This window comes from Dryobates pubescens, chromosome 5 (assembly GCF_014839835.1).
Source record: "Dryobates pubescens isolate bDryPub1 chromosome 5, bDryPub1.pri, whole genome shotgun sequence".
Classification (NCBI taxonomy): Eukaryota; Metazoa; Chordata; class Aves; order Piciformes; family Picidae; genus Dryobates; species Dryobates pubescens.
In genome coordinates this window covers 25741493-25768392 of record NC_071616.1, presented here as the reverse complement: position 1 = coordinate 25768392, position 26900 = coordinate 25741493, and the positions used below count along the sequence as shown (strand labels likewise).

General features: G+C 43.6%; 1 protein-coding gene across 1 annotated transcript; it reads left to right on the top strand.

Moving 5' to 3' along the window:
• Window positions 1–1041: 1041 nt before the first annotated feature.
• Window positions 1042–21632, top strand: HHIPL1 (HHIP like 1). Its single transcript, XM_009905218.2, has 9 exons — window positions 1042–1432; window positions 6190–6836; window positions 8461–8604; window positions 9308–9636; window positions 11525–11651; window positions 12497–12642; window positions 16011–16092; window positions 17968–18050; window positions 20559–21632. Exons 1-9 carry the CDS (start codon window positions 1157–1159, stop codon window positions 21158–21160), a joined length of 2436 nt encoding a protein of 811 aa, XP_009903520.2. The 5' UTR covers window positions 1042–1156; the 3' UTR covers window positions 21161–21632.
• The last annotated feature ends 5268 nt before the right edge of the window (window positions 21633–26900 follow it).

Genomic DNA, 26900 nt, shown 5'->3' with positions numbered 1-26900 from the left:
CCAGCACATATGCAACATTTTTAGTGACCTTAGCAGCAGTTACATAAGCATATGGAGAGAAAAACAAACTCATACTAAATGCTGTAACACATATGGTCTCCTGACAGGATGTTCCAAGCCGTGCAGTGATTTTACAGTCCATATGCACTGTACAGCAGTTCTTCGGTCGCAAGGCAGGAGTCAAAAATAGCATATAATCATGAACTCCACATCCTTTGTTTTGTATGGACAGACTGTCTGTTAATACTGAAACACATAATGCACTGTGGCTAGCTGCCTTCAACACCATCTACTTGGGACTTCATCTTACTAGACACTAGTGTCACTTATTATACATGATTTGAAACCCCCCAGCATTTCAAGCACATATTTTCCTAGAGTATATCATGAAGCACTTTAGGAAAGCATCATCAGCCATTTTGTTTGAGCAGGGAGTACCTGAACAGCATGGAGGTAGCACCATCCTGGCCAGAAGGAGTATCTTCATAAAGGGGAATATGCCTCCAGTGGTATCAAGGGCCATACTATGGAAACACTGCACCAAGCTTCTCCTTTCCAGCCTCAAAACTGAATCTCATCAGAATCTCATCCCAGGATGAGATTTCCAAAGTATGCCAATGGATGTAGGAGCACTGGTTGTACTGAAGCAGTTTCCTTGGTTTTAAATATGTCTATCAGTAGTATAAACTGAGTGCTATTATCGCCCATATTTTTGTTGTATAAAAGAGTCAAAGACAGAACAGAGTCCAGCAGTCAACACTTGAGGAGTCAACCTAAGGAATTTGCGTCCAGAGTGTGGCATTCTGGAGCCACATACTCCAGTATGGCCTCTCTGTGCTGGCTGTAGAGTCAAGCGCGGGCCCTGGGTGGTATTGATACTCGAAGCGTCTTTCCGAAACCATCACCAAACGTGCGCGTGCTCTGAATGAGCCGAAGCCCTGTGAGCCCGGTGCAGCAAACCAGCACCCAAAGCCGTCCGCCCCCGGCGCTGACCCTAGGGCGCGGCGCGGCGGCCTCTCTCCGCGCCCTTTCTGCCGCGGGAGGAGCGGGGCGGAGGGGCCGGTAGAGCTTCGGGGCAGGCGGGCCGGCGGTAGCCTCTGTACTCCGCCGCCGGCCCGTCCCAGGAGCTGCGCTGCCTCTGTGCCGCGGGGCCGCCATGCGGAGGCTGCGCGGGGCGCGGGCGGCCCTGGCGCTGCTGCTGGCGGCGGCGCTGGCACCGGGGCCGGTGCGGCCACATCCACAGTGCCTGGACTTTAAGCCGCCGTTTCGGCCGCCGCGGGGCCTCGCCTTTTGCCGCCGCTATGCCAACTTCGGGTGCTGCGACCCGCGCCGCGACCGCGCCCTGCTCCAGCGGTTCTACCGCCTCAGCGGCCGCCTGGATGGGCCCACTTACGCCGCCTGCGCCGGGCACCTGCAGGACCTGCTTTGCCAGGTGAGATGTCCCGGCACCCCGCGCCCGCCCATCCCGGGGCTGCCGCTGCACGGCATACTCTAGCCGCGCAGCCGACATGCCTCACGGACAGCTTTGGCTCACGGGAAGCATCCACCGCACAGGGCTACTCGGCTGCGCTGGAGGCATCAGCCACGAAGAAGGCTTCAGCCGCGCAGGGTGCAGCAGCCGTGCGGGGGTTTCCACTGAACAAGTGGCGTCAGCCGCACAGGCAGATTCAGCTGTGCAGGGGAGCTTTGGTCATGCAGGTTGCTGTGGCCCAGGCATGGGTGCTTCAGCCCTACCACAGTGCTTTGGCCCAGGAGTGGGTGCATCAACCCATGCAGGGCTGCACCAAACCCAGGTATGAATGCTGCACCCCATGGGTGCATTGTTCCAGGGAGGGTGCACTGGTGCAGGCATGGGTACTTTGGACCTCACAGGGTACCATGAGCCATAGCATGATGTGAGTACATTCAGCCCAGGAATGACTGCATCCACCCATGCAAGGAGTGCATCACCACAGGCACAGGTGGTGGGATGTGGTGTTACTGCCCAGCCCAAACAGGGGAGCATGGACAGCCCCACAGGTACATCAGCTGTGGCATTAATGCCCACACACAGGTGCATTGGCTCATAGCAGAGCACATCAGGGATTAGCGCAGTAGCCTAGGCATGTGCTCCCAGGCACTGTCATGAGCCAGTGTTCATCATCAGGTGTCCCAGTGAACTTTTTCTCCTACGGCAGGTGTCTGAAAGACAAATAGGGATGTTGCTCTGCTTTAATTTATGAGCTCTAGGTGGGTATGTGGGCAGTTAAAATTTGCAGACTCCACTCAGCCTCCCAGGGTTAGATCCCTGGACATTCAAGAGAGGACCTGCCTGCACAAAACTTTCTCCTTGTTATGCCCAGCTCATAAGATTAGATGTCTTTTTGTACTAGGATACAGCATCCTGAGATGCTTGTGGCATGTGCCAGGTGCTAACAGTCCTGGTGATGGTTGCAGAGTAATGCCTGAGGATGTGGCCTAGAAACCTCTGTGGTGACCAATCTGCACAGGGGAAATTTCCACTAGCAGTTGATGTTCTGTGGCCAGATATGATAAGAGGATGTTCACAGTGTGTGCAGAGCAAAGCATCTGACCTTATTATCAGCAGTGTCCTCATATGTATGAAAATGCCCCTGAGACAGAGCAGTGGCAGCTCTGTGCTGTGCAATTGTAAATCTGAAATTAATTCAGACAGTGGAGTCTTGTCTGCTGTGCTCAGATGGGATCAAAAGGGCTTTTCAGAAATACTGCTCTTCGCATTCTACACAGGGTATCTCTTACGTTCCTGAGAGTGTGAAGAGAAAGACAACCCTTTTACACATCAACTTCCAGAGATTTGACTTTTAGTTCATCTCATTGTTCTGGAAGCAAAAACTCCTTTGAATATGGTCCTGAAACAAACAGTGTCCAAAAGCCCATTTGCAGACAGGAAACCAGCTAGCAGTGCCTGCTAAGCAGTCCTTCTGCCCCTGGAAGCATCTGTGTACATCAGACACCCAACTGTTGAAAATTTATTCAGAAACAGTGAAATATTTCAGTGTGGGAATAATGACTCACTGAAGTGTTCTGATGAGCTCAGTGCATCACCAGCCCAGATGTGGCCACAAACCACCACCTCTGGCTGGGCAAACGCAAAATGGAAGTTCAGGCATTGCAGCACTCCAGAACACTCTTGTTCTGTTCATTTGTTATGTATACAATTTATATCCTGGGCTCGAATTAGTAAGTGGGTTTCTGTGAGTTACTGAGCACACTTCTGTCTCTTTCTGCTTGCAAATCATGATTTCTCTCAAATGTGATCAAATTATTTTGACAAGTGTCTCTGTATTTGTGGTAAGGATTCCTACCTTCTCTCAAATTCTGATTTGCTATGTGGTGTTCTTTCTATTTTTAGTGGAAGAGCAGAAAAACCCTTCCCTCAGTCCTGCCTATTGTCCCCCATCCCCAAAACAGGGCTTCCAGAAGGATGTTGAGAGAATGCCTTTAGCTGTGGGGCTTGCCTGCCTCACAGCCTCAACATTCAGAGGTGATCTGACTGGGGCAGCAGGTCTCAGGGGACATGTGTGGATGTGGATTATTGTGCAGGGGTATACAGGACTCCAGACTGCAGCAGAGCAGATGCCTTTTTCTGCGTCTTGGGGAGTAGCTTGCTTAAGGTCTTGAGTTTCCAGATGGAGGTAGACAGGGAATGTCAGGGATTACGTCAAAGTTAGACGTTTTCCTGAAGAGTCCCATCGCTTCCTGCAGGCTGATGGCAGCAGTAAATAAGCCATTGTTTGATGTGGGTGTATGTTCACTTGCAGACTGTTGCAAATAAATAGCTGCCTCTGAATTCCTGGAACAGGTAGGGTGGATTTGGCTAACTTGTCTTAATGTTCATTAGTTTATATTCTAGTAAGATTTTCATGGTGCAAGCTTATCCCAGCCCTCCTGAAGTTACTGATCATCTGCTCATTAGTTTCCTTGGCCTTTGGACTACATAGTAGTTTAAAATGAATGAGCAGACCACGTTGTTTGGAAATGATAATTTGAATCTATTAATGATACAAAGCTGTAACAAAGGTAGACTTTCATGGTGTTTTAGTCCATGTGACAAGATGATGTGAAGGGTGAGGGACCACAACATTTGATTCAGAAGCAGGAAGTTCATAATAGACAAATCAGACATCAGGTTCCAGCTCATGTGGAATAAAAGTTGGAAAATATTCCATATCTCTGGAAAATATTCTAGACAACAGGCTTGGGTACTGTGTGGCTAGTGATAGATCTCCAAACTTCACTGCCAGAGTGATGCTGCTGTAGATAGCTGTATGCCACCAGGAACATGGTAAGGAGGGAAGAAGTCATTCGTAGCTGCTATTCAAAGATGCCTGAGGTGGACAGCCCCCTGTGGCAAAGGGATAGGGAAACCATACATCTTTGCTACTTTTTATTCTGATGCTGAAGCCAGGACATTGCTTTGCAATGCATAAAATCACTACTTGCTTTGAAAGAGGCTTTCAGAGAACCAGATATACCTCAGGCAGGGGGCTGCTTCTTTCTGGATGTGAAACCTCTGCTGGCAGCAACTGACTGACTGAGCTCCCATCCAGCCCAGCCTCCAAATTCCTTTTCTCTTCTTTCAATTTGTTTTCTAAGACTAAATACTCAGTCATGACAACCACATTGGCAAACTCTTAGACTTTTTCTGTCCCTGGCACACCTCCTGTAGCCAAGCCAAGTGCTGTCCTGTTACCCAATCTGCCTGTGTAGTTTCAGCGTTTTGTGTCATGCACAATCTTCTTTTTACCACATTAATTGCTACTCACTTGAAGGCATAATAACCTCCATGTTGCAATGAATGGCTTGACATTACAGGAGGAAAGCTTATGGTACGCTAATGTTCTGTTATATTGCCTCTTGTTTTATTATTGTGTGTAATGGAAAATAAAACAAAATAATGTGTACATATCAGCTAATTTAAATACTTCAGTATCTCAGACATTATATCTTTTCAGCTATTGAATAGTGCTGTAATCTGCATTAAGAAATAACTCCCTATAGATTTAGAAACAGCTCACTATATATTTTTTTAAGTAAGCTAAGTTTACTTGGAAGAAATGCCATCTGGGAATTAAAAAATACAGCATTTATTCAAGGATAGATTCTTTTCCTGCCTTTCTTGCCTCAGTTATTTATCTGCCCTATGAAAATAACTGAGCCTCCACTGAGTCATGTTATGTTATTTGGAGAGCACTTTTGAGATGCTTGTCAGGAAGATGCATTAGAACTGGAAAATATGGTGTTTATTACATGGAAAAGTCCTTGCAAAACAGTGCTGAGTCATTTTGGTCAGTTTGTAAGGAACAGACAGTTTTACTGGCTTACACTGGCTTTGCACATAAGGAAAATGTACCTGTTGGAATTCTTGTAGTGGAGAGTACAATGTGAACTTCATTCAGTCTTTAGGGTGATAGACAAGGGTGCATCTTCCACGAATGAGGTTTTAGCTGCAGCCGTTGCCAATGGACCATGCCTGGATTATGGGCATTTTGTTCTCATTGTCAGAGCCTGAGCATCTCCTGCACAACTTGGTGACTGGTGTCGTGATTATGAGATTAATTTCACCACTTCTAATCAGGTATATGAACTGTTTGTAGGCAAAGATCCACCAGCAAAGGCATCTGGACCCAAGCAAAGATGGTGTGTACACATAGGGCTGGGTGCAGTGCATGGTATGAAGAATGTGTGTTCTTCTCCTATGCTTTCTTGTGCTGCTCCTTCCCACCTGTAGATCAAATCTGTGTTGAAGCCCATGTCTGGATTGTCAGATGATGAGGTATGGAAGTCCTGTCCCCTCCTCAGCTTGCAGATGCAAGACCTGATTCTAACTCATGCTGTGGTGAATCTACTTCATCAGAGCATCCAAGATAGAAAGTCCCTTTCTTCCCAGTACAGTCTGCTAAGGTGATGTATCAAGATTTGTGTCATCACTGGTTTTTGTGAGTTAGTTCTATGGTTGAAATAAATGAATAACAGCATAAGGAAGCCAGCTTTCACCAGGAATATTGGATGTCATTTCATAAACCCCCTTTCTAAGAACTTTTCCTCTATTAATATCTCTTCAGAACATATGTCATTATTAAGGTGAAATTTCTCCAATTAGTGTTGCTGCTCAGCTGTTTTAAATCTGGTCCAAGAAATTGTTGAAGGCTTTTTCTCTCCTTCTAGGAATGTTCTCCATATGCAGCTCACTTGTATGATGCTGAGGATCCCTCCACCCCTGTGCGGACGATACCAGGACTTTGTCAAGACTATTGCCTGCAAGTGTGGCAAAAATGCCGCTCCATTTTTCGCTATCTCTCTGCAGACAAAGAGTTAATTGCACTGGAGAACAACATGGCAAAATTCTGCCACTACCTGGCTTTGGAGGACACAGACTACTGCTTTCCACACCTGCTGTCTAACCAGAACCTTAACCAAAACCTTGGGTTAGTGACGGCCGATGCAGAGGGCTGTCTCCAGCTCTGCCTTGTGGAGGTCGCCAACGGGCTGCGCAATCCTGTTGCAATGGTGCACGCCAACGATGGCACCCACAGGTTCTTCATTGCGGAGCAGGTTGGCCTGGTGTGGACCTACCTTCCTGATCGATCCAGGCTCAAAAAGCCATTTCTGAACATCAGTGAAGCTGTACTTACCTCACCTTGGGAAGGAGACGAGAGAGGTTTTCTAGGTATTGTCTTCCATCCTAAATTCAAATTCAATGGTAAGGTCTATGTCTACTATTCAGTTCAAGTTCGTTATGAAGAGAGAATCCGAATCAGTGAGTTCAGAATTTCTCCTGCTGACATGAATGCTTTGGACCATGGTTCTGAAAGGTATTGTACACAGACATTCCTCTGAAAAATGTATTTAAGATCTCAGAGGCCAGTTTGCACATTTTTCAAGGCTACTAATAAGTGAGGTTTAATTATCTTAATGCATTCCAGTGTGATAGCAAGCTAGTTCAAGTCCATGCCTAACATACTGAGTCAAGAGTTTCCCAGTCCCTCCATGGGTGAACTGCAAGTGCTCAGGGGTAAAAGATTTATACTTCTCAATTCTGGTATGTCAGAAGATTTCACTGAACATTATTTACAGTTAGTATCCTTGAGTATGGTTTTGGGGTTTTTTGTTTTGTATCGTAACCATTACCCTTTAAAATAAACGTCTGAGTGAGATTCATTCCCAAGACAAAGGTTTCCAAAATTAATATAAAGAAACTCTGTGATACTGGACCAGAGAGAGATTTGGTCCCACATTTCTTTATCTAAATGACAGCTCAACCCTGTGATATTACAAATTTCATATCGAATTAAGGAAAATGCAAATGACTGTGCTATTACCAAGTGCACTTTGATCCACATTAATATGCACAGACAATTAGAGGTTTGTTTGTGAAGACAGTCTATAGATTTATAACCTGGTGCAGAACCCTGTAATAGAACCACTGTTTCAAGAGACCCTGGAATATTTTTAATTTTAAGGTTTGCTTTGTTACATGCGTTATATTAGGGCTTACCAAATACTCATCAGTGGATGATTCTAGCTCAAAAATGTATGTAGCCTAATGATAGAAAGGGGATTCTGGTTTATAAAGCAATTACACCAATCCAGTGTAAGCAGATCTGTAGATGAAAGATAAAGGGAATTAAAACACGTTCTTCAGAGAAGAGAGTCAGAAGCTTAAACCTGCAGATGTCAGGGCCCATGAGCTGTCTTGTCTAAAAATCCTCAGAGTGTATGTTTGTAACTTTTTCTGTGCCTATGTAGCTAGTACAGGAAAAGCATCAGAAAACAAATTTGTGGTCCTGCTGTACTTGTATAGGCATGGATCCCACTGACTTCATCCTGAGATGCTGCCTAAGACAGCACATGGTGTGCCTTAGCAGGAAGGCGTATGTCTATTAGTTTGCAGATTTTGGTGTTTTGCTTTTTTCCATTGCCTTTGGGAGGTTGAGGAGGGTTTGCCTTTGGGTCTGTACAGGACCCTCACTTCCTCACTCCTGCTGCCATTTAGAGTCTGTGCACTTGTGCACAATTACCTTATCTCAGGTGGTGACACTTAACAGCAAGTGACAGGATAATGACATAGCTGAGTTTCTTCCCACAATTTACAATATGATCACAAACTTATCAGTACTTTCAGAAGGGTAAAAAGTTTGCTAAAAATGAGGTGGTAAAAGTGATTATTGTAATTCTATTTTGCAGCTATTAAGAGGCACTGTCACCATGATAGCCTTATTACACAGGTTTTTTGTTTCTGTAATCTGGAAAATATGTTTGGATTATTTAAGGTTAGGAAATCAGCTATGCCCAAGCAAAATTCAGTGATGTGGAGGAATTTGTATCAAACCCAATCTACAGTCATTTTCATGGGTCAAGGACAACTGGAGTGATGTTGCTCTGCCTTTTGATTAGGGCATGTGCAGTAGGTAATGCCTTCTCCCTTTTTTCACTTAGGATAATCCTGGAAATAGAAGAACCTGCTTCCAACCATAATGGAGGACAGTTGCTCTTTGGAGATGATGAATATCTCTACATATTTACTGGAGATGGAGGCATGGCTGGGGATCCTTTTGGAACCTTTGGAAATGCCCAGAACAAGTAAGAGTGAACCCATCCCTATGGCATCCCCAAGCCACCAGCATGCATCTGTGGGGTTGTAGGAAGTCAGAGCCACCAGAAGGCAGTTTGGTGGTCCAAGGCAAGTGAAGCTGGTGAAGGGCCTGGAGAGCGAATCTTAAGAGAGGTGGCTGAGGAAACTGGGATTGTTTGGTCTGGAGAGGAGGAGGCTGAGGGAGGACCTCATTGCTCTCTACCTGAAAGAAGATTGTAGTGAGGTGGAAGTTGGTCTCTTCTCCCTAGTACCAAGTGATATAATGAGAAGAAATAGCCTTAAATTACACCAGGGGAGGTTTAGATTGGATATTAGGGAAAATTTCTTTACTGAAAAGGGTGGTCAGGCACTGGAACAGGCTGCCCAAGAGGTGGTAGAGTCATTGTTCCTGGAAGTGTGCAAAAAACCATGCAGACATAGCACTTGAGGATGTGGTTTAATGGCCATGGTGGACTTGATGTTCCTAGAGTTCTTCTCCAACTGAAACAATTCTGTAATTCTGTGATTCTATGAAATTGTCTTCAAATGGTTGGCTTTTACACAAATATTGAACGACACAAGTGTTTTCCAAACCAGAAAGAACGAAACCCTAGAGTTTTCCAAAATCCTCATTTCTGATGTTTAAACAACTAATTTAATGTAATTTAATTTAATTTGTTTCCCTCCACTTCCTTTCTTATCCCAATGCAGATCAGCCCTTCTGGGCAAAGTGCTGCGTATCGATGTGAACAACAATGACCGTGGGCCTCTCTACCGAATCCCTCCTGACAACCCTTTTCTTAATGACCCTAAGGCTCGACCTGAAGTCTACGCTTACGGAGTGAGAAATATGTGGCGCTGCTCTTTTGACAGGGGCGAGCCTGACACCAAGGAAGGGAAAGGGAGGCTCTTCTGTGGAGATGTGGGGCAGAATAAATATGAAGAAATCGACATCGTGGAGAAAGGGAAAAACTATGGCTGGAGGGCGAGGGAAGGATTCAGCTGTTACGATAAAAAACTTTGTGCCAATTCTTCAATGGGTAAATGGATGTGCTGTTTAAATTACCTGTACCTCCCACTGTGCAGTTTTCTGGACTGTCATTTTTAATTCCTGCCAACAAAGCCTGGCTGCATAGTGGAAAACGTGCTTTTTTGATTTGTGTAGCTGTACTGTCTCTGTGGAGAAGGGAACTGACTTGGGGATAAATATTGAAAATCCAAATGTTGCCAGTTTTGACTTAGGAGGAAAATGAAAGGTGCTAGCAGGCTTCTTTTCTAGGTGACCTGTGTTATTAGTCAAATTGCTTGTTGATTCTGTGATTTAGGGGGACAATTTCACCTTTGCCACATAAAATAAGCTCTCCTGCAGAAGTGAGAAAAATTTGGAGCAATAATATTTTTCTCCATAACTCAAAAGTAGTGCCCCTATTTAAGAAAAAGAAAAAAATGTATTGTGTCAGCTGGCCACCCAGTATGAATTCTGCCTGCTCTGCAGGTAACAATGTATTCTTTTAGCTATGCCAAAATGGAAAACATTTGTTTTTCTTCCAGCTTTTCAGAGCTGGTTACAGAGTGTTTGCTGGCTGCTTAAGTTCCAGTGCACGTGTGAAGTCAGAGTTTGTTGTGTTGCAAGGTCTGATGCAGACCACATCTTGTGCTGTAGCATCTCCCCAGAGATCCAGGGGGGCAGTGGGCTGGCAATGATTTGCACTAGCTGAGATTCTGATTTTTCTTTCTCTTCTATGTGTTGTTGTGTAACTTCCTTCCTTTTATTAACTTAGCTACAAGTACAGTGGTAGAGATTAACTGGGGGTTTTTTATAAAAAATTTTAGAGCAGGGAGCAGATTTTTTTTGCACTTCCTTTGCTGAAGCAGTTGTCAGAGAGCCTCTTTAGTGCTCTCCTGTGTGACAGCACCTGCGTGAGCATTCATGGAAGGCACTTTACTGAGGTCTACAGGGATTTGGAACAATTTCTGATGCTTTTAGAGATCCTTTTGTTAGAACAGTGAAATGTCACAGCACCTTTAAAATTATAAGTACAGCAGAAGCATAGAAAACATTTGCTTTAGATGAAATGCTCTTGGTGCAAGTTCCTCTCTGGCAGAGCTACTGGCTTTGCAGCATCTGCTGTATGGGCAGGGTGAAAGGCTGTGAGAAAGAGCAGGGGTGAGTACCATGAAGAGATGCCTGTAACCCAAGAGTCTCAAAAGAAAGAGGTGGAAGCATCCAATGCAGACCTTCAAAATCAGGGCATCTTACTCTGTTTTGCTTGTGTCTTGTGTTTTAACTTGCTTTTTACAATGAACATGCCAGAACTACATCTTGCCAGTGCCATATTGTAAATATTTAATGGCCCTTTCAGGTTAAGCTCCTCTGTCTTCAGAAAGACAGAAGCTATTTGCACTGACATCTGACATATCCTTTCATCGGTACCTGCAGTCTGGAGTTACCTGTCTCTTTTTAACTTTTCACCACCAAAACAAAGCTGCATTGGGCAAACATCTCATGCACAGGTGAGGTGACTCTAAGAGTAACCTGCAAATTCATAGCAAAAGCAGCCAAGCTGTGTACAAATGGTCCAGAAGCAGTATGAACAGAGCTGGGCTGCAGCAGGAAGAGAAGGGCTCAAAAGAACAGTGAGGTGTCTGGGTGATAGAGAGCACTCAGGTTTATTGGGGATTCAGCTTATATTGCAAGTGAAACATTGATCCAGCTTGGCCTTGGTTAGCACAGCCAGCCAGGCAGGGTATCAAATGTGCTTCCGAAAGGTGAAAATCAAACTAAATACAACTTCATCAGCATTCCATTTAATTAGAAGATGCTTAAGTGAACCCAGTTGTATCATGCTAGTCTCAGAACTGTTTAGATAAACAGCTACTGTGCATCGTGTAAAACAAAGCAAGTCACAGATCTTTGCTCCCCCACAGATGATGTACTTCCAATTTATGCGTATCCACACAAAATGGGGAAATCTGTTACTGGAGGCTATGTCTATCGGGGTTGCGAGTCTCCAAACTTGAATGGCCTGTACATATTTGGTGATTTTATGAGTGGGTAAGTAAATACTACAGATGCTCACTAAGCTGCTCCCCCAGCTGAAATTCTACAGCAGTATTACACTTGCCTGCTCATGCAGTCTGAAAACTGAGGATGTGGTGCTACTTTCTGGTTTCAAGCACCGGACAAAGCCTGATTGCTTTTTACAGAGGGCTCATGTGGCATGTTTTATATAACCTTCATTTCTTGGTCCTGTGCAGGGATGCAGTCTTCACATTGAAGCAGCCCACAGTGTCAGTGATTTCACAAACAAAGGGGCCATGATGTTCATATAAAGCCTTGGAAGTGCTGTGAAAAAGCATTTAAATACAGCCTAAAAGAACCCCCTCTCAGATGCAGTGTTTCCAGACACTGAAGATAGAGAAAGAAAATAAAATATTGTCCATCAGTGAGTCTTCTGCAAACCTGTGATGAGGCATGCATGGGACTGCCTTGGTTTTCCTCCACCTCCTCTTCCTTTGCTCTATCTGCATCTCCCAGGTCTCTCATGCAGCCTCCACACCATCTGCCCCAGGTGAAGGGTTCTGTGTGCAGGAGAGAGGCCACAGAGCTGCTGTGAAGTCAGGTGCCCTGTGTCTCTGACAGGGTCTCCCCACAGATAGTCTGATATCCCTTAAACTCTCCCATATTTTTTTTATGTGCTTCTGTTTCCCTTGAAAGACAGGATGTTGCGAGGGCATATAAAATACTTGTTTTAATAGAACAATCCTTTCTTTTTCAGAGGAGCTGCAGTTCCTATTGCAGGTAACAAGTGTAGGAAGTATTAAACATTCTTTCAGGTGTCCTTCTTAACGTTCATATATTATATTCACGTGTTGTGGAATTGTTCCTTTGCCTTGCAGACGCCTGATGTCTTTGAAAGAGGATCGAGCTACTGGAGAGTGGCAGTACAGTGAAATCTGCATGGGAAAGGGACAAACGTGTATGTTCCCTGGGCTCATCAACAACTATTACCAATACATCATCTCTTTTGCTGAAGATGAAGCAGGTAATCTTTCAACTTTATGTCACACTGAGTGGCATGCTTGTGGTTTCTTTTTGGAATAAAACACCAGAGAAAGTGTCATAGAGGGCTCCTGGGAGGCAGGGGGTGGTGAGGAGGCAGAGCATGAGTCTGTTAGTCTTTAAAATGCCAGTGTGTGAGATTCCCAGTGTCTCTCAAAAACCAAAGCTACAATCCTAATGTTGAGGCCAGCGTGCTACACAGTGCCTGCAGGGAAAACTGGAGAGGCATTTTCCTGCAGGACTGAGGCTGGGTGTGCTGCTGCCTGCACATCTGCTCTCTGGAGGGACTGAGAGCAGCAGGGGGAAAGTACAACAAAGCACAACTTAGAAAAGAAGCTTCATTCTTTACTGTGCCATACTGTGGGGAATGCAGACCCTGAGAGGATGAGTAGCTCATATGAAGTGAGAACAAGTCTGTGCTCTTGGCCACTCAGCAAAGCTTTTGGTGTTGTTAATAGATACAGGGAAGCAGATCTAATGAACAGTATTATGAACCTACTCACTCTGGCCTGGAATATTAGCACCTCTCAAGGTGAAGGAGAATGAAAGCCCTGCATTATATCTTGAGTAAGGCATCCGCAAAAGGTTGCTTAAGTCCATATTTTATCAGTTGCAGCTGGGATTTTGTTTTGTATAGGACCGTAGGATGCATTCTCAGTGGAACTTTGCACAGCTGTGTTTTAAGACAAGACATTTTGCTTTATAAAAGGGAGTTGCTGCAATTTGTAAAGGAGGAAACAAGGAGTCTTGATATGAAACGGTTGGACTCCGTGATCTGCAAGGTCTTTTCCAACCTAGATTCTATGATTCTACGTAAGCTGGTGGCCACTCCCATTGTTTGTACAAGGGTATGTTTAGCCCTGTGACTTGGCAGTGCAGCAGTTTGTGTTCTGCCCTATTGCAGGGAGGTCTTGGCTCATGGTCTCAAGCACCTGCTACCAGAACAGCCAAGTTTTGAAACATCTGCATTTCCTGCAGATTATGTCAGGCATGGATGTTGCACAAATGCAATGTCCATTTCACATTGCATAAATGAAAATATTTTTATGTAAATGCAAATGATCCAAACTAAGTATTAGCTCAAAAGTTCAACTTTGAAATTTTATCTTTTTTGCAGTTAAAAATCTGTTTTCTTTAATGGTTAATGTTAAGGAAGGATAGATCTGTTTTGCAGTACTTTTGCATGAAGGATCTCTTACCTTAAAATCAGAATAAGTTACTTTAAATCAGCTATATGCCAACCAGAGGGCTGCCAAGTGCAGTATCAAACTGTTAATGGAAGTGCTTGCTCCTGGACCTAGGGAGTAATGTCTGCCTCGTCCTTTGCTTGTGGACAGGGTCTGCGTAAAGGGGAGTGAAATGCTGCTGCCCTTCCACCCTGCTCTTTTCATGTGTGCTTTGCATAAGTACAATAGAGCTGGGTGGAAATTTGGGCTGGAGTCTGGACCATAGTCTCTGAGGTAGTTATTTGCCTTGTGCTTGCTTTATTATAATAGAAAGAAATCTGTTAATAACAGTGTAGCGAGGGTTGCTTTATCTGCAGTGAACAGTCTTCTCTTGCATCTTTTTGGTGCATGGGGAATCCCTTTTTACAAGATTGTCACAGTTTATTTTAACAAGCTTTTTTTCATGGAAGCATTTGGGTTTTGGCATTTTTGCTCTGATGAATGTTAATCTGGCCAGTGCAGTTTACACAGTGGAAACATTTATGTTTTTGGCTCATTGCACAGCCATTGTAAAGCCATCAGCTCTGTCCCCTGGCAGCTGAGTGTGTCGGGGACACTCTAGGCACTGTGCTATGTCTATGGAGTGTATGTGTGATAGCCTGTGTGCTTCATGGCCTGAGCATCCATATTTCTGCCTGATAACCTCCAGGAAAGAAAGTAGGATGCACTGCAAGACACAGTGCCAGGTGTTTCCCATCCCTGTTTGGATCAAGGCCTGTGCTTAATGGAGTCTGCCAGAGAAGGGAAGAAACCAGCCAGGGAGAGCCAGAGGCAGCTGTTCTTTGCTTCAGGAATAGAATAGAATGGAATGGAATAGAACGGAATGGAATAGAACGGAATGGAATAGAACAGAATGGAATGGAACAGAATGGAATGGAATGGAATGGAATGGAATGGAATGGAATGGAATGGAATGGAATAGAATAGAATAGAATAGAATAGAATAGAATAGAATAGAATAGAATAGAATAGAATAAACCAGGTTGGAAGAGACCTTCAAGATCATCGCATCCAACCCATCATCTGACACCATCTAATCAACTAAACCATGGCACCAAGCACCCCATCCAGTCTCCTCCTAAACACTTCCAATGATGGCGACTCCACCACCTCCCCGGGCAGCCCATTCCAATGGGCAATCACTCTCTCTATGAAGAACTTCTTCCTAACAGGAACATCTGGAGTATCTTGGGCTGTGGCAGTGCAGGAGAAGGAAGAGGATGGGGGCTCAGTAGCCAGCTGGAGCTGTCACCAGCAGCCCACACCTTCCTTTGCTCACTCTGACCCCTCTGCTCCTTTCACTGTTTCCTTTGGGAAATACATAGGATATTCAAATCTGCCTTACTTGCTAAAGTGGTCTCCATTGCCTCTTTGTCTTCCTTTTTTTTTCCTCTCTCTCTTTTTTAATATTGCAAATTTATTTTTCATCCAGATCAGCTCTTTGATTGCTTTCCATTGCACTGCTTAAGCACTCAAACTGGCAAAAGAAGGAGAGTACTGGAGGGACCACTTATCCCAGCTTCCCTTGCACAACAGGAGGAGAGGGATGGAACTTCAGTTTACACAAAAATGCATCGAATACATAGTGATGGAAATTGTTTGACTGAAGGTCAAACCCTTTCCCATGTGGCCTGACAGATCTGTAATGAACCCAAATGCCTTTCTTTTGAGATATCCCTCACTTCAGGAGTGTGCTAGAGAAAACAAAACCCAAAATAGTGTTCTGTGATTCACCTCAAAGGAGTGTCTTATCCAAAAGAGCAGAAACCTTTGTGAACAGTCTTAATTTCCTTACACTTCATTTTGACAGAGGGAATTCAGAGTTTGACTGTTTTATGTTAAGGTCAAGACTGAGATGATAGCTGGAGACTGGGTAGCTGAACATGCAGTGGACATTTATCAAAATAGTATTTTATGACAATATGTAACAGCTCTTACTCGCTGGACTGCAGATAAATGCTCCTTACAAACCCAAATACAAACATGTTTTTTTTTCTTCCATAGGTTCTGTGATCCTGGGTTTTCTGATGTTCTCTGACTTATGATGCAAAGTTAATGCCTTTGTGTTTTACAGGACAGAAGCTCCATGGAGAGTTTTCATGGCTGTGTTTGTTTTTTTCACCAGGGGAACTTTACTTCATGTCTACTGGCATACCAAGTGCCACGGCTCCCCATGGAGTTGTGTATAAAGTGGTGGACACTTCTAGGTATGAGATGTTCTTGTTGCAAAGCCTAAGCACTGTGCAGCATGTCCAGGTGTGGATGTGATGAATGATGTTGACTGGCTCTTCTCCCATGCTGAGCTCTTCTGTGGAGCCTGATCAAGGAATGACTGGAGCAACCCCTTTTGAGTCTGCTTTGCTCTTGCAGTCATAGGAATCTATGCTGCTTCCTGATCACCAGCTTGTTAAGGGATCTGTTGGTTTCATGTGAGCTAGGAAATTTGTTCCTGAGAGCTAAAGGAGTATTTTATGGGTGGCTTGTCTTTCTCAGGCAAAGATTTTCTAAATTCTTGCCCAAAAGGAGGCAATTTTCCTCAAGGTCTTTATTCTCAGTTCCTCACTATCTTCTGTAGCCAGTTCCATCTCCAATAGGAGGGAGCTCTGTAGCCAGGCAGCTGCAGCCGAAGCTGATCCAGCGTGAATTGCAGCGTGAATTTTCTTGGGCAAACCAGAAATGAACGTCAAGAAGTGCATTCTGTTCTGTATTTCAAAGAATAAAATGGCTTAGACAAGGAAATAAGACCTTTCTTAACACACTGCATCCCACTTGCCTGTATCTGTGACTGGGCTTGGCAAGGGACAGCTGTGTTTTTTAATCATTACTGTTGTTGGCTAAGCACAAGACTACTTTCAGCCAGATATGTAGAATGAGAGATTTATAGGATTTTTGGTTTGTTTGTTTGGGGGAAGAGGGAAAACCCCAAACCCCCCAAAATACCCCAGAAAACCACAGAGTGAATTTGCAGCTTTAAGAGCATTTTGAACCAACCACTTGCCGGTATTATGTTGGGAAGAGAGCCCAGAGCTGCCACATGTTTTCCTCCAACTCTTCTCCGTCAGGAGCATTTTCCATTATCTAACACAGTGGAAGAGTTCCTGTAAACTATGTTACAAGAGGCTGGTATTACACAATCTTTGCAAAAATAAAGCAGAAGTCAAAAGAAAGTTATAAGTGTTAAGTTTAAGAAGGAGTTTCTTTCTGTGTAGAGCACAGAAAAACTCACAGGAAAATTCAGAAAAGTAGGGGACAGCCTCAACTACTTGTCAGTAGTTGAGAAAGCAGCTCTTTGCCTTCCACAGAAATGCAGATGCAAGCAATCCTAATTATGAAAGAGTTACACCCTCCAAAAGCAAACATCATGCATATTTGAACCAGTCTGAAAATCTCTGAAGAAGCCTGCAGATTAACAAGACAGCCATCATAGCTAAAAATTGTGATGAACCGAATATAAGTTCTCAGAAGTTACATTCAGAAGAGATACACCTCCATGGCAAACACATTTGTATCAAAATAACACACTATACAGAGAGAACCTTTGTACAACACCCTTAGAGCTCTTGTTTGAAACTAGTGTATTTTCAGGACTATTTTTGTAGTAGTTAATCTTTGAGGGGGCTTTTATGTATGAATAATACTGTCTTGTTTTGCTTCTTTGAAGACAGCCTGAAAACCTGTATATAAATGGCCTTTATGTCAGATGTTCAACATTTAGTCTAGTTTTGCAGTTTTTCTTTTCAGTTTGATTAAGCTCTTTCCACAATGCTTGAACCTGCCAGCGTTTTATTTCCTGAATGGATTCATATCAATGGCAAGTGAAAACACAACCAGAGGACTTATGAATATTTGGACTTTGATCAACAGAGTTATGTGATTGTTTAAACATGTTTTCTAATGTAAAACAGCATTTGGATCATTTCAACAGACTTCTGGTGTTTGGTTGGGTTTTTTTCTTTCTTTTTTTTTTTTCTTTCCTTTTTTCCCTCACGAGCATTACATTCATAGAAAAACGGGAAGCAAAGACTCACAATGCCAGAGGAAATGCATTAATTGTGCACTGTATGTGTCCCTTTTTTTCGAAGGAGAGCACCTCCAGGAAAATGCCGAGTTGAGCCATTGCCAGTGACAGTAAAAAGCAAGCGCATCCCATTTGTGCCAAAGGAGAGTAAGTGTCATTGCTGCTCTTTATTATTGGTGCATGTTAGCTGGCAGTAAATGCAAACTCCAGGCTTGCACCATCATTGTATGAGTGGAGACCACCCAGAACTTCCCTCTTCAGAGTATCCTCAAAATTAATTCTTATCAGCTGTTTTGGAAATGAAGAGTTGGTTCAAATAAGGCATGAGTTATTTCCCCACTCCTGGCTGTGTGAAATCTTCTCTGTAGTTTCTGTCCCTGCACGTTTTCCCTTCTCCGCGATGCATTGTACCTGTTTCCGTGGTTTCCCAAGTTTTCAACTTGGTTTCCCTGTACTGAGTTCCTATGCTCAATGGTGCTTTGCACTGATAAGAGATTTTTTTGGTAGTGCCTTCAGGTAGGAGAGAGCACTTCAGGAGCTGAAGAATATGATTGCTAGAGGGTTGCTCATTGAGAAAGATGAGGGCTTGGCATTGTTAGATTCAAGTGAGACAACGTGAGATGAGAAAACATTCACAAAGAATCAGCTTGATTGGCCATTCAGGTGAACTTTTGGCTTTCTCAAACCCTACTGGGACTTCTGATTGCTTCATAGTGGACAAAGTATTGCACTGCTAAAGCTGGAGTAGTCAACAATGTAGCTGGATATGCAAGCCAAGTAGTGTTTAAGTGAAAAAAATGAAACAGATTAGTAGGATATCAAAATTAGATGTCCAGTGTGCATTTTGTTTACACATGTAAGTACTGAGGTAGTACTCTTAATTTGTCATGAAGTTAATATTGCTGTAGAATTTCTAATGTCAAAATGCTTTTATTTAACTTTTAATTGCATGAATCATTTTACACTGCATTTGAGTAATTGACAGTTCCAATGGCTTTGACTTCAGGGATGAACAAGGGCACTCAGCAACATTAAGACTGAGTCTTTAAGGTGGAACAAGATCTAAGGCTCATTATAGACACTGTGTCCAAACATTAGTATCTTGGTTTGTGTTCAACCAGTTGTACTCTTTGTTTCTGTTTATGCATTCTTGTCTATGTGAGTCCAAAGTTCAGATTTTTAAACTATACATATAATTACATTTTGGGGGGTTCTTCACAGGGTAGTTTTCATCATAAATTACATCTTAGAAAAGGTGGAATTCTGCTCAGTGTCTCAAGAACTAAACTCATTTTTAGCTGAAAACTAAGCATGAAAATTCTGATTCAGAAGCATGCAGACAAGGATGTGTAGCTGTAAATATTTTGCTGTTTTGGTTAGTGTTTAGCATGAATGTAACAGAATTGCTAAGGCATGTGGCCAGCATTAGCTGGATGAGTGCATTTGCTGGAAGTGCATTTGATAAATAGCTTGCCAATGACTGGGGTGAAAAGCACTCCCAGGTGACTACTAGCTTTCATGCAGGCCTGCATATCATTATATGAATTCTAGGATTTTTATGTGCTTTGCCAAATCAGGTTCCAGCAGCAGTTCTTCACAGGTAAGGCTTCATATCCATTTCTTGCCTTTAGAACCTCAGCTTCCAAAGAAAGAAAATACTGTCATGCCATAAATGCAGTTCTTCTCCAAGGAGCATTATTTGGAAAAACTGTATCACCGTGATGTTTTTGTCTTGTGGGGACAATAGATACTAAGAAAAAATGAGACTCGTATTTTTTTGGTCTCTGTACTACAAAGCAAGTGATGAATGAGAATGAATAATCTAGGATATATTTCAATAAGTTGTGATGTCTTTGCAAATGTCTGTGAGACTGTCCCAGCTCAGCTGATTGTAATTCTGAGCAATTCTGAATTGCTTCCTTCCGTCAAGCCAAAACTTATTTTTAAACTAAAAATAGAGCACATGTGAATAAAGTAAGTCCAGTAACGCCTGGAAACTGTGACAGCAAAGAATTTTCAGCTCTTTAGGGTTCAAGGCTCTTTTTCTTTTTTTGTAGGAAAGGAAAAAAAAAAACCAAACCACCAACCCAAAATTCTGTTTTATGTGTTGTCTTGGCAACTGTGTTCCTTTTGCACATTCCAGTTGCCAGAGAGAATTGATTTTGAATGTTCCTGATTTGCAGTTCTCTGAATAAAGCATCTGTCCCAGTGGGGAGGCTGACGCGCTCTGTCTGGTAATGATCCAGTCCTTGGTAATGAAGAGAAGAGCAGAAATAGTACCTGTCTTTAAAATGCTTTCATCAGGTGAGAAGGATATGGTAGGGAACTTCTCTTCTGACTGAAACTCCAGTGCCCACCCTTTAATGGCCAGGTTGTGGTTTTGCCAATAGATTGCTTGGAGTTTCCTTCTTAGGAGAGACTTACTTGTTGGCATTAAGCCCTGCAGTCCTCTCTTCTAACTAAAAGCATCCGACATCTTTCACTGAGGAAATACTGGCTCACTGGGAGCATTGTCGCTTCTCAACAGGATCAAGTAAGCAAATTCCAAGAAAGAACTTAAATAAGTGAAAAATCAGCACTGGACTTTCATAGTTGTCTTTATGTACTGTCTGTAGAGTGACAGACTCATGGTTTCCTGATGTTTTCCCCCAACAGAGTTTATTATGAAAACACCAACACCACGTCCCCAGCTGAAGGTCATGACTGAGGCCCCACAGAAAGGCAGGTCAGACCCTGGAACCCCCCCAACACCATCTGTGGATTGGGTGGGTCAAGCCCCACCACTACCAGGGAACCGAAGCCAGATGTCCACCACACTTGCACCAAGCAGCAAGACCCCCAAGCCCAGGAAGGGAGGGCAGAGGAGGGGGCAGCGCAGAAAGAAGAAACGCCCCAGTACAGCCCCGCCACTGCAAAATGGTGCTGTGCGGCTGATGGAGTGGCAGGGCCGTGGCCAGAGCTGGGGTCGAGTGGAAGTCTACATCAATGGTGAGTGGGGCACAGTGTGTGATGATGGCTGGAGCTCAGCCTCTGCTGCTGTGGTGTGTCGCCAGCTGGGCTTCCCCTATGTGGTGCGAGCCAGCAAGAAGGCAGAATTTGGGGAAGGGACCTCCCTTCGCATTCTCCTGGATGATGTCCAGTGCGCCGGGTGGGAGAAGACACTGCTGGAGTGCACTCATGCTGATGTTGGCACACACAACTGCTCCCATGAGGAGGATGCTGGTGTGGTGTGCAGCCGAGAGGAGGTGGCAGACTGATGACAGAAGAGCTGGGGAAGGCAGCTGAAAGAACCCAGAGCATGTCCCTTTCTTGCCTGACCCTCTAAATCAGCCTCAGTACTGAGGAGGGTGTGCTCTGCCTTGAGGATGCTGCATCTGTTCAAAGTATAATTTTGTGCTTTTCTTCATACTCCTCTGCATGAATCTGCCTCGGAGGGAAAGAAAAAGTAAAATAAAGCAGTGACTTGAGTATCATAGAATGGTGTGGGTTGGAACAAAAACCCAAACATCAGATTAGAAAAGAGATGCATCCTGTTGCCCTTTCCCCTTTCAAAGTACAGCATTCCTCAGCTGTGCTTCACAGTGTTTTGCCAAAAAAAATAAACAACCACATGACCATGTTTTGCTCTTATGGAAGTGTTTGCATTGCGCAGTTCTGGCAGCTCTGAGTTGTGGTTTCCAAGTATGTGCAAATCAAATCTGTGCCTTTCTTTGCAGACTACAAAAGCAGATATTTATTTTTTTCAAACGTTCCCTGCACTAGTTTAACCATGAATGATTCTTCTGTAGTGCTTTTTATTGGCACAAGCTTATTGGCTATCAAAGATAACTATGTCTAAGCAAAATCAGGTGAATTAGAAAAAGTCATAGCATAGAAACATAGAATCAATAAGGTTGGAAAGGACCTCAAAGATCATCAGGTCCAACCTGTCACCCAAGACCTCATGACTACTAGACCATGGCACCAAGTACCAATCCCCTCTTGAACACCTTCAGGGACGGTGGCTCCACCACCTCCCTGGGCAGCATATTCCAATACCTAACAACTCTGTGAAGAACTTTCTCCTCACCTCGAGTCTAAACTTCCCCTGGCACAGCTTGAGACTGTGTCCTCTCATTCTGGTGCTGGTTGGCTGGGAGAAGAGACCAACCCCCTCCTGGCTACAACATACTTCATACATACAACATACTTCATACATACAACATACATACAACATACATACAACATACTTCATACATACAACATACATACAACATACTTCAGCATACTGCCCAGAAAATATTTATTCAGCTTACATTAGCCTAAGTGAAAGCAAAATCTGTACTCTTTTACATGAACAGGACTGTTATGCAGGCTAACCCTGAAGATACTCTGTACATGTTTCTCTACTTGTGAAGATTCATGCTTTTGCGTTCAGTTTTCAGAGGTGTGAATGACTAGACAAGAGATAATGTAGTGGGGTAATAATAGTGTAATATTTACCCTTTTTAAAAAGATACTAAAAAAAAGGCAAACTAATTTTCTCCAAAATGTAGGGGGGTTTGGTTCTTGTTTGTTTGTTTGTTTTTAACCCTGAGCAGTGATTGGAGACACATGTTCTCTTCTGTGGTGTCTGTGTACTTGATAGCATTTTGCCCGGTGAAGTTTTTCCTAGTGTTACCAAGAGAGATGTTATCTTCCCACTTACACAAGAACATAAGAAAGACAAAACAAAACAAATGTAAAATGATGACTGCATCTGCAAAACCTTGTGTCTAAAGCTCTGGTTAGACCACACCTTGTGTACTGCATCCAGTTCTGGGTCCCTCAATTTAAGAAGGACATTGAGACTCTTGAACGTGTCCAGAGAAGGGCAACAAGGCTGGTGAGAGGACTCAAGCACAAGCCCTATGAGGAGAGGCTGAGGGAGCTGGGATTATTTAGCCTGGAGAGGAGGAGGCTCAGGGGAGACCTCATTGCTCTCTACAACTACCTGAAGGGAGGTTGTAGCCAGGAGGGGGTTGGTCTCTTCTCCCAGGCAACCAGCACCAGAACAAGAGGACACAGTGTCAGGCTGTGCCAGGCGAAGTTTAGGCTCGAGGCGAGGAGAAAGTTCTTCACTGAGAGAGTCGTTAGCCATTGGAATGGGCTGCCCAGGGAGGTGGTGGAGTCACCATCCCTGGAGGTGTTCAAGAAGGGATTGGACGTGGCACTTGGTGCCATGGTTTAGTCATGAGGTCTGTGGTGACAGGTTGGACTTGATGATCTTTGAGGTCTCTTCCAACCTTGGTGATTCTGTGATTTACTGTGCATGTTTATTTTAGTTCTCCAATTAATACTTGACAGTGTTCTCTTAAGCCTAAAACAGTGATGTATATGATAAACAAATTTGTTTTAATTATTTTCCCTGAACTTTCTGATATTGCTGTTAAATATTGTTTTATATTAAAGAACACCTTCACTATACAAAAGCAGATGATCAGAAAAATAGCACTGCCTCCCTAGTCCTTATTAAGTGTAAAAGGGAGAACAGATGTATAAAATGTCTTCTGCAAAACACTACTCTTACTTCTTTGGAAAAATCTGCAAATGTCATCAGGAACCAGACTGTCATTAGGCTTTTCCCACTGCAGTGGAAGTGCAAATGCATTTCTTTAAGGTGCAGAAATTCACTTCAGGCACATCAAAATGTTCAGGGAACAAGAGTGTGCTTTGTAAATTCTTCTGTTAAGAGTTGACACCTGTTGAGCTGATGGGACTAGAGGGCTGGAAAAGAACAAAAAGTGGAGATACAAACTTCTTTCAAATTCCTCTTTCACTTCTTTTAGATTCTTAGCCAAATTTTAGCTAGCTACAGCTGTAAGATTTTATGAAGAATCTTGGTCACAGTTACACTTAGAAACTTCGGGTAGAAAACAGACCTGTACAACAAAAGCTACTCCAAAGGAATTGAGATGATTCAAGGATGTCTGCCATAGACCAACTAGACAGGGATGTCACCATTATTTTCAGGTACTGAAGTATTTTTTCTAATTTAACTGTTAGTTGCCCTACACCTGCTTTAACACATTTGAACCTCCTGAGAATAATCAGAGGCCATCTACATCCTTCCTGTCTCTGGTGGTGAGTGCCTCCAATCCCTGGCTGGCAGTCACTTGGTGGCACGCAGTCTCGAGTGACAGCTAAAGGCATATGGAAGCCTGCCCAAGATGAGCAGCTGCCACTAAGAGTGAGATGTGCTGTGGCTGAGCTGATGGCAAACACAAAGCTGTACACCCCTGGTGTTTGCTGCTGGTGCTGTCTGGATGCCAGTGACTTCACAGGAGAAGTACCAGCAGAGGAAAAGAAAGACTTGCAAATAAGGGGGTTTCCCCCTTACCCTTTCTCCCAGCCTACTCCGAGTGGGGAAGGCATTCAAGTGGGTGCATGCCAGCTCAGCATGCGTGGATGTGTGTGCACAGTTGTGCCTGACAGCTCAGTACAGTGTTACGGTGCTGGGAAGATATTTCTGACCATCGTGGTCTGTTCTAAGCCTAAACCATATCTCTCCTAAATCCTGGTATTTGTCAGTCTAGTTCCCTGGTATTTAAATAATGAACCAAAACACTGGAGTACATGTGCATTTATATACCTGACATATCACCTGATGTTTAATAAGTTTCTTATTGATGTTTTGTTTCATGTTTTTTTTCCTTCATTTTAAAATGCACTTATGAACGAGGATATCACACAAATTAAGCTTTAGATAAACTAATGAACCCTGCTGCTACATTTGTTGAAATGTTGAAATTTGTTGAAATACCAGTATACCACCTGAATGCTGATTCAGGATAAAGGTCTTAAAATACCCCAGAATAATGATGGTTACCACAGTGCAGCTTCTCTTTTGCATGTGTTATGTGACAGTCCCAGACTTTGACTAGTAGCAAAATGGTTTATTGCCGTCTCTCCTGTTTCACCTCTCTGACCAAAACTGGAACATCTGCATTATTCCTTACACATTTTAATTTTTCTTATGTCAGCACAGTTGTATGACATGGAGGACCCATCATACCTCCAAGGGAACTGTGTAGACACAGCCTTGCTACCTCTTTTTCTTTACCTCCAAGGCAGAGTAGCTCTGTGCAGAGCTCAGGGAGGGATGGAGGGAGAGGTGTTCACTTACATTGCTTCTGGTACCCATCATCCATTGCAAGCACTGCCATGCTGTGTTGTGGTCTGTGGTATAGATGTTACCTTCAGGCCAAAATACTTGAATTTACCATGTTCTTTCCAAAGCATCCAACAGACAAATCCAGCCAAAAGTATCTGGGAAAAAAGACTTTAGAGCTGGGTGCCAAAAAAACTTTAGAGCTGGAGAGATAATAAAATAGGTAGGGTGTTGCAGTGGGGATGCTCATTCAAATGCTGGCAAAACTCCTGGGTGCTGAGCCCTGATAGAGTATGCTGTGAGGACTTCCCCCACATCAGGAGAGCTTGGGCTCTGCGCAGCTTCTCTGTGTCAGTTTGCAAGGCATGAATAGCACGAGGTACGTATCTCACATTACTGAGCACAACAGCCTGTAATTAACACCAAAGCTGTGACTGAAGTTCAGAAATCTCAGCAGTGGCACTGTGGGTGACACTGGGTGCAATGATGAGCGATGAGGTCCAAGTTCACGTGCTGCTGTGGTGTTTTTCCTGCCATTATCTGCACTACCAGCCTCTCCCTCACCTCCCCACCAGTCATACCTTAGCATGGCCAAAGGAGAATAACAGCTTGTATACCACTGTCCCACAGCCCAAACCCAGCAAAACACTTGCAGAAATGCACCAAGCAGAGCCTGCCTCTTCCTTAACCTGTTAGTGTCAATATGGAGGAGAGGTTCTTGGAGCAAATCCATCCCACTGTGCTCATGTTCAGCCCTGCACTGTTTGGTTATGCTCAATATAGAAATACAGAAATGCATAGGAGAAAACCAGTCACAACATATCAATATCCAAGCATGCTATTCCTCTTGGAGAGGTGCCAAGAGATGTCTTTAAAAGGTCAGCTTGGCACATGACATGCACAGGCCCCCTAAGCTTTCAGACATAATTTTTTCTATATGAAGAGATGTAAGCATTGTTTGATAACTAATAACTGCATTCTGAATCTAAGTTTTAAGAATTCATATTTTTTCCTCTGTTAAGTGAAAAATACCTCAAACACATGTGATGTGTATCAATACCTTGCTGCCATGTACATGACTTTCCCAAGGTTTTCATGTCTAGACTTTACCCTGGGGCACAGGCACAGCTGTAGAGCTGCCTTGAGCAATGTTTCAATGTAGTCAGAAAAGCAGCTACAATGGAAATGGCAATCATTCCTTAACAACAATGTGGAAAATAGGATGCTATTTTTAAAGGGCAAAAAAAAAGTCTCTAGTGATCAGCCAGTTATAAGCACTGACATCAAGTAGGTTGTTCCTCAAGGGCATTAGCTGTTGAAAATTACTAAGCCCTTGGACTGCTTTCATTAATTTTAACCATCTTGCCAATTTCTGCCCACTCCACGCTGGAAAATTTTATTGACTGAGAAGGATCAGGACTACCTAAGATTTTGTTTTGAAAAGGTATCTTAAACTTCTGTATCCAGCATAGTTTAATCTAGCAAAAGGTCTGGGTTTAGGTCAGTTCATTTATTATGAGCAGTTACCTTTTTGGGTTTTTTTGAGAGAGAGAGTTTTCCTGTCCACATCTGCCAGGTATGAATAGGAGACAGCAGTGCAGCAATGCATCTGAAGATAGAGCAACATGGCTCTGATGGCCTTAAAAGGTGCCAAGGTTCATTACTGCCCATGAAAGATTTTATTTCCACTCACCCCTGCAGAATAAAACAGCAGACAGCTTTATCCTGATCAAGTACCTCAAAGTCAGAAAAGACCAGAACTCATTTGGTTGGTGGTACCCCCAAATGAAGGAATAATTTTGCCTGGTAAATGAAGGGGCACTGGGAGACATTTTTTTTGGCACTGGATGGCCATGTGCTGTGCTGTT